The sequence below is a fragment of the Pygoscelis adeliae genome, unplaced genomic scaffold (genome assembly GCF_000699105.1).
Source record: "Pygoscelis adeliae isolate BGI_AS28 unplaced genomic scaffold, ASM69910v1 Scaffold67, whole genome shotgun sequence".
Taxonomy (NCBI): Eukaryota; Metazoa; Chordata; class Aves; order Sphenisciformes; family Spheniscidae; genus Pygoscelis; species Pygoscelis adeliae.
This window is the reverse complement of record NW_008825271.1, coordinates 5,121,998-5,130,626: the sequence shown is the minus strand read 5'-3', so window position 1 is coordinate 5,130,626 and position 8,629 is coordinate 5,121,998. Positions and strand designations below refer to the sequence as shown.

Sequence of the window (8,629 nt, the reverse complement as noted above, 5' to 3'; positions counted from 1 at the left end):
CATCATGCTAACTTGTTTTGTAGTAAACTTTGAACCATGCATAGAAAGCACTACTGAAATATTAAAATTGCCTGTAAATAAAATTGTAAAAAAAAAAAAAATTAGCTAGAGAATTTAAAATTTTCATGGCGTTCAGATAGCAAATAGGCTAAACACTTCATCCAAAAAGCTGCTAATGCAAATATAAGTACCACTTCATATTTTTAAGTCCAGTCCTCTGGCTCACTTCTTCAAGTTGCAGAATTGTGTTTAACCTTTTCACAGTTAGATGGCAGATGGGAAGGCTGAAAGAGGCCAGCTTTACATGTTCCTTTACCTGCCCCTGAGCACTAGGAGGCATGTGACCTCCTAAGCTATCGGACTATAGTCTCTAGAGACAAAAAAAATTTGCATCCCAAATAGTGTATTGCAAGACTTGGTCTGAAAAGCACTTGTGTAAGAGAAAACTGAGCCTAGATGATACAAAAACATTCTAATACTAGACTCATTCCCTCTCTTGCCCGACATTAGAGGCTGATGTTCAGGTGGATATTCTGCTTGTGAATAATGGAACTGCCTTAATTAGAAATTCATATTTTGGGTGTTGATGAATACGTCTTAGCTCACTAAAATTGTCTGTAACCTCTAGTATTTAAAATAGTAGTGTTGTGCTTGTGGGAGAGCCGCAGTGTTAAAACCATGTATATTACCTTATAGATCCAGGTGCTGGTTCCTTATGTTGCAGATTACCAACCTCGTTGGATTTGGATGAAGTGCTCTGGAATAGACTTTCATATGCTAAGCAAAGTCTTGTGACTAAACACCGTATGTTTAAATAGTAGTGGCTGTAGACACTAAGCTATTTTATTTACATTTCCTTTTTTAAGAGGAAAACTATGAGTTTAGCACAAGAATCTGCTAGAGAGGGGCCACTGTTGAAAGCATTCCCCGTGCAGGGGTATGAGGCTTCTGTAAAGTACAAATTTAGATAGGAGATTGATGCAAGCTGAATCAGTTATTTACTACAAAAACATTAAAATACTGAATACTTTCAAACTTGCAATAGTCCTCTTATTCACTGAAACTCAAAACAGTGTTTGTGCCATCAAGATTAAGCTGTTTAAAGCCATTTCCTATAAGCTGAAGCTGTGCGTATTACAGCAGGTAGACTGTAAATAACAATGTAATTCCTCATTAATTCTTCCCTTTCCCCTGACAGCATTTCAAACAGTGCATTTTGCAGAGTGTTGTTATGGTTACCATCAAGAACACAGCTTCACTAAAAAAGGTGCATTTTAAATACAGGTAAATTGCTAAAACTGGAACCTAAATGCGATGCTAAGATTAGAGGATGGGCAATGAGTCAGATAAAGTTAAATAGAAATGTCAAGCAGAAACACTATCATTCTTCCCTAGAATAATGCTGGGTTTAATGTTAATGCAAAGTCTACACTCCCTGACTGCATCCACCTCTTTGGAGGATCACCCTGTCTATGCTCATCCTGAATATTTTTCCGACACATAAAAAGCACATGAAAAGCAAAGCTGTACATGCGTCTCCACGCTGAGAAGCTGGCGTGCTCGGTTGAGCGAGACATGCTCTGAGCAGGTCAGTGGGTCAGCACTGACCTACACAGTATTAAACAGCAGGTCCAGTGGCCAGCTTTGAAGGTGAATTGGGGTGATGAACTATACGTACCTTTTTGCCATCTGCTTACTGTCTGAGCCGCGTGTCAGGTCATGCCAGCTAACCCATCCTAGGATGTTTGCTGAAGAAATACTGCCATCGTTTAAAGTTGTTAGGGCGTTCAGTTTCGTGGTCTTAGGGAACACTACTGATAGTTGTCGATTTTATTCCTCTTGCTGTGTTCTAAAGTTGCTTTTTTATTTCATGAACAATGAGAAAATATTGGAAGCTGTTTAAATGAGTACACATTTCTATGCAATCCAGACTTTGTTATTGAAGTTAGTGTGTCCTGATTTTTATCTTTGCCTCTGCAGTGCTTGACTAGTGGTAAATGTTTTGTTTACCTATGAATGGCTATAAATGTAGGGCTGGTTTTTGCTTTGCTTACATGAGGACCCTGTGGAAAAACAGATAGGTTTTCAAAGTGGTCAGCTGGAGGTATGTGTGGAAATCCTATTGGGATAACCAGTGTTATTTCTGCCATACAAAAAGTGCTTTTGGTGACTGAACCTTGGTGATGTGTGCTGTTGTAATGTTGGGACAGAACACAGGACCATGAAGATGATCAAAAATACATTTTAAAAGAATCATTATATGTGGGCCCTTGTCTCCTGCCCTTAACTCTTGAGAAACATCATTTAGCAGCTAACTCACCTGTGGAGTAGGGTGCATCTCCACAAAAATAAGAAAAACAAAATCCCATGAGAAATTCTGTCATTGCCAGAGGATGGCGGGTGCCGCAGAGTCCTGTCTTTCACTAATGTATTTGCATGTTCTGGGCAAACATTGGCTTCATATATCTTTTGTTGTTGATAGGCACAAAGTGGAGAGCAATAACTTCTTGGAAGTTAGTGCCCTAGCACGTACAGTGAGTGAGGAAGTACGAAGCAGGTCAAAGAGTTGACAGTCATGATTTCGCCCTTCATTAGTACTAGCTCTCACTGTACATTGAATCCCTGAAACTGTTGTAACAATTTATGCTAGCCAGTAAGCACAGATTGTTCTGCAGCAAAACATCTGTAAATTTCAACGTGGCTGTGCTGCGCTAACCTGCCCTGGAACAGGGCTGTTCCCAAACTAGACCCTGCAGTGGCAGTTGCTAACATGCAACCAGCATTGCAGATTCTGTCTAAAATGCATTTGCAAATCATGATAGGCAGCCTTTGGGTCATGTATTTGATTTATAAAGGTTGGAATCTGCAGTCAGTTATACCCATGCAGATCTAGTCAAGAAAATTAGATTGCCAAGGTGTAAGCGAGGCTGGATGTTAATGCTTCATCTGGTATGTAGTTATATGATTGTTCACCTGTGAAGCAGAATTGATTTCAGCGCTCTCTCGTGCAGAATGAGGAATTACCAGAGGTAAAATCTTCAAGGCACTGCAGTAATATAAACAATAAATTTAAAAAATGGGAATTAAATGTTATTAAAGGCAGCAGATAAGACTGTCCATATATATGGGGAGCCAAGCTGTGAGAAAGAAGGTGGCGTTTTTCATGCAGTGACTTCTTAAAGTAGAACCACACTTGTGTCTGTAGGGTCCCCTGCTGGGAGCTTTGGTCTTGGTAAAACGTTCCTCACAGAGGAGCCATCTTATTATTCCCTTTCCATCATCAGCATTTCTAGAAACTGTTTTTCATAATGGAAGAATATATTCTGTAGCACAGCAACCTAATTGTCTTTTAAGTTCTCTGAAGCCACAAATTGCAGGCTGCAAATGACTATGGTAATAACAATAATAAGCCACTGTGTTTTCTTAATTACAGAGCAGGAAAGAAAGGAAAACTGAATTGTCTTCAGCCTGTCATTTAGCGAGGCATACCTCTGTTGAGTTTCGCACAGCGAATGTGTGACTTACACAGCTAGTTCCGGCCGTGTGTTTCTTGCAGTTAGCCCCATGTTTCCACCTTTGCGATGTAGTACTAGGGGATCTCCTGCATCGTACTTCAGCAGATCAAATACACCTAGCCAGGCTGCTCTGAGGTATGCTGGCAGCTACTTTTGACCCAAGCGGTCATGACTGTCCATTTTAGTCACAGTCTGGTGTGTTTACCTAACCATATAGAAAGTAGGATCCCAGATGCTGCTTACTTCTACGGCTTCGTTCCCGTCATATGGTACCATAATAGAGCCTAATGTGGTGTGTTCCCCAGCATATGATAGAGTGGTGTCAAATGTCTGTATAGATTATATATCACCAGGCGCAAAGCTAATGCCCAGTCCTACAAATGCTGAAAGAAACAGAATGTATATAATTAAAAGTCAAACTGGGTTATAAAATTTCCTGCATACTACAGTTTTGAGGCTGGAAGGAACCATATGGAAGACATACATTTTTTACTTGGAATCTGCCACTGTGCTTAGGGTGTCCCTGGTCTTGCAAGACAGGACTGAGTTGGCGAGATGTACTTCCTTATTCCCTTCCCTCCCTAGGACACAGCAAAGGAATGAAGAGAGAAAGCAAAATCTTTTATCCATTTTCTTTTCTGTCTGCTTTCTGTAGCTGAACTGGACTGTGCTTACAGCATGGACTGTGCTGTAAGCTGTCTAGGTCAGCAGAGGAGGAATTTTGGTTCTGAAATATTTGTGTTCCACCAGGTCTTCGGAGGTCCTGGAGTGGAGCACTGTTTGCTCCACCCTTTGCTAAGGGATGTTCTGAAATCATTAGTTACTGCTTTGAGAGTAAGAATTTCAACATGATGCTTTTCTGTAGAAGTTTTCCCACTCTTTACATACATCTTAAAGTATCCAAAATGGGAATGAGATATTTTTGGCCTTGTCAATAGAAAAATACCCAATTGGTGAAGTTAGTAAAATACAGTCCATTTGATTGGTTTCATTTAACTTGACAGCAACAGTGTTTAAAATCCATGTTTATACATTTAACCTCTGGAAAAAAAAGGTTAAAACCCTTTTTCCTTTGAGCTATGGTTGCTGAGATTACCTCAGGAAATGCCAAAAGTTTATGTCCTTGGAAGACTACTTTGCTGAGCTGTCTAACCAATTGTAAACCTCCATCATCAGAAGACAAAAAAGAAAAAAAAAAAAAGCCCAAAATAAGGTTGATTCTTGGAAATGCATCAGTTATTGGCATAGGAGCTGGATCGGCAATGAATTCTGAATTCGTCTGTATCTCTTGAGTTTTTACTGTGGTTTGTCACACTCGAACAAGTGTCCTTTGTTGTTAGTGGAAAGCATTCTTCCTTGATCCTGCAAACCCTTTGAATGCATTTTAAGCATGTCAAGACACAGTTTGTTATTATAATGTCCTGGCAGTATAATTGGAAAGTATACTGCATGCACATTTGAATATTTATAAGGATTTTATGTATTTTCCATTATTCTGCCGAAAAATGCATTGTAGCAAATTAGTGTTGTGGCTTCATGCTAAATTTTGAGAAGATATATTGTAGTTGAATCATGCATGGATTCTCTTAAGGCACTTTGAGTTAAATGTAATTTTCACCCTGTCTGACAAATAGGACCACTAAATATCCGACTTGAATGCCAGACATTATCCCTACTAAACCTGTCTTGAGAGCCGAGAAATTACAAAGGTAGCTCAAAGTTTAAAGTTTGGTTTTACTGAGCTGCTAGAGGTTTTGTGTCTTCACCAGCTTCTACAAACAGCATAGGTGCTTTCTTAAAAATACCTGTTGGTACGTAGAGAATTGTCCCTATTAGTTGAATCACTTGAGTTTACTGCAACTTTACTACTTATCTCACTGCAATTTTAGCATTTAGTGTATATTTAGTTAAACTCAGTCATTGCTCAAAAGAATTTTCTTGCATTTTGTCACCTCTTGTCTTCATTTTTGTGTTGAAAACCTTACGTTACAAGTAGCTCTCTGTGTGTGGCAAAATCTGTGACCACCAAAGGGTCTTAGAATATTGAGGGATTTTTGTCACCTCAGAATAAGTGAAAGTGTTCTTCCTCCTGCTCAGTGATAGAGAAGATGCTGGAAAGGGTACGACAAAATAGTATTAATGCTCTCTAGGACATAATTACATTTCCTTATTCCATCTTTTACCTGGCTGAAAGCACCTGGTCTTCGACTGTGTGCCTCAGGTTATAATTTAGTTATACAATTTATGAACTAACAAACATACTGTGATCTGCTATATTGCTCTATGATTTAATGTGCTCCCCTAAATTTTTAAGTATTAATGTTCACTTCATCTAGATGAGACATTTCAGAGTGCTCTAATGATTTATTTGTGGGTTTATATCTTAATTTATAAATCCTTAATTTGCTTGCAAAGGACAATGAATGACTGACTGTCTCTCATGGAACAATTAACAAGTATCAGTTTTGGATAGTTGTTGTGGACAGTTATGAACATCCCATAGAGAGCTATGGTTTGGATGTAATTCTCATTACTGAGACTGAAGTCTTCACTCAAACAAAGCTTTCTGAAGTTCATACAAGCTTTTACTGTAGAAGAAGATGGGACAGAATTCCTGCCATGTTTGTTCTTTCTATCCATACTACCGTCTTAGGTAATAATAGTTAGATGTGGGTGTCTGTAGTAATATACAGAGTATTTGAAAATTGGGCATAATTATCCGATATTACTAAACACTTATTTTAGCAGTCAGAAGAGAATGTATTTGGAGACAGCTAGTCTCATTCATCAGAGTTAAAGGATGAAAATGTATTTATCTTGAGGAAGGCACATCCCAAGTGCTGTATTTCTGGACAGAGCATTGCATTTTCTTTTCAAAGAATTACTTATTTCATATAGTTTGTATAAAACGTAATTGTTAGCTTGCAAATTCAACAGACCTTGGAATTTACTATTAAAGGGTATTTTACCAGAAACTTGTGATCAGATATCAGGTGATTGCTTCCACAGCAATCAGGAGATGCTTTCCACAGAGCCCACTGCTCCTAAGATTTGTATTTTGGGGCTTCAACCCTGTTTGTGTGGATGTTTTATTTGGGGACTTTTCTATGTACTTTCAGGAATTGTTTACCTGATCTCAGCTCTTGGCCACCTGGCACATTCTGTGCTCTTCCTGGCTGTTTCTGCGCGGGATGGGGGTGGCCTTCCCTCTGCCACCCATGCAGCCATCACAGTAAACATCCTTCAGACTGGTTTGGCCCCTGCCATATTTGAGAGATCCCGGTATACTTTTGCTGTTCCTGAAGATGCACCTGAAGACAGCCTGATTGGCACCGTAAAGGCCAGAGAGCCTCCAAGTAAGTTGCATGCTCAGTCAGAGATTACATTGCAGTTTTGTTGTGACCATTAACTGGAAATATCTGCAGATAATTTTTTTTTAAACTTTCATATTATTCATTCAGTCTGTTGAGCATTAAGTAGTATTTACTGTTGGTATTTACAGCAACTGGTGTAATCACTGCTGTATCAAGACGCTCTTTAGAACAGATGTAGATTTGTGGTACTCTCCTTGGTGGTCCATGGGGATTGGCAACTGCCTCCATTTTCTTCCAGATGGATTTCTATAATTGTAAATGGGGAGACGGGAAGCATGTTGTGAAAGTGTAAGGAAGGGTCTGTGTGACAGTGTGGCTTGCATTAGCCATGCAAGCCAAATCTTGCATTCAGAAGTTTCAGAGTATTCAGAAGTTTCAGAGAATCTATATAAAGTGCTGCTGCAAAAAAAACCCCAAACACCACCCCCCTCAAAACAACAACCAACCACCCCACCCCACCCCACCCACCACTTTTTCTCAAATTAAGTGGTGAAGTCCAGATGAATGTTTATAGGACCTTTTGAAAATGTATTTAATCAATTTGGTTTTGTTATCATTTTTAGAGGGAATTGGGTTAGCTCCTGCCAGGCCTTAGTCATAAAAGACCCTGTCCTGAGGGCCATATATATTTGGTTCCTATGCAGAGCAGTGGGAGCCATGAGTCCACATACCAGCTTGATGATGGATCTGTACATGTAAGGTGGTAGAGGCAGAGGTTTTATATAAGTTTGATTAGTCAGGTCCTCCCATTTTCTTCTTCTTGGAAGGACAGTGTATTGACCACTGTCCTCAAGGTGAGGTAGAACCTGCAGAACAGCCTTGGTAATAAGCCTGAACTTTTAGATAGCTTTTGCTTTAGGTAGCATCTGATGTATAAGGCTTATAGCAATAGTCATCCATGAACAGTAAGTTCAGTAAAATGAAGTTCTTTCAGAGAACTGCCACCTGTTTCATTCCTTGCTATAGCCTGTGTGTAGTGAAATGCCTGTGTGTAGTGAAATTACTCCCATAAGACTAATTTATGGGAGTGTTTGCTCGATATTTTAGATCAGGGAAAAACAAGAGGCTATTATACTATTTTCTCTATAGAGTTTTATCATACCAGTGAGATGAAAATCAAATGGTGCACAAGTGGACAGACTGTATACAGTCATATTTTACTGAAGTGCTCCAGGGACAGGAAGAAGGAAGCATAAAAAGCCCAAGAAAGTCAAACATCTGTGTAGCTTACATTTATTCCGCTGAATTTAACAGCACGCATTCTTCACAGATGTTCTTACCAACCTTCGTGTTATCACTTCCATATTTTTTTACATTTTTTGTTGTTATTTCCACTTCTAGATTCTTTAGAAGTGGTTTCTTACAGAATTTCCTCTGGTGATCCACAAGGAAGATTCTCTATTGACCCCCAGTTTGGTATCATCCGCTCCAAAAAACAGCTTGACCATGAAACTCAGTCTGTTGTAGTGCTCACCGTTCAGTCACAGCTGGGTAACTCCCCTGTTTACAGTAGCACCCAGGTCAACATATCTGTGATAGATATTAATGACAACCCTCCGGTATTTCTTACCAAATCTGATAAGGTAACTATTTCACATACCCAGCCTCCTGGCACTGCTGTCTACATTGCTCATGCAGAAGACAAAGACAGTGGCCTAAATGGGGCAATCAAATATAGTATTGCAAGCAAGCAGCCAAATACATTTAGCATTGATCCAAGCCTTGGAGTGGTAAACCTCA

The 8,629-nt window shown here is 39.4% G+C and overlaps 1 protein-coding gene across 1 annotated transcript in view; it reads left to right on the top strand.

Moving 5' to 3' along the window:
• DCHS2 (dachsous cadherin-related 2) overlaps positions 1 to 8,629 on the top strand; it is a 76,649-nt gene that overhangs the window by 21,915 nt on the left and 46,105 nt on the right. Inside the window, 2 exon segments of the mRNA XM_009329842.1 lie at positions 6,635 to 6,871; positions 8,231 to 8,619. Of these exon segments, the coding sequence (XP_009328117.1) occupies positions 6,635 to 6,871; positions 8,231 to 8,619 (626 nt within the window).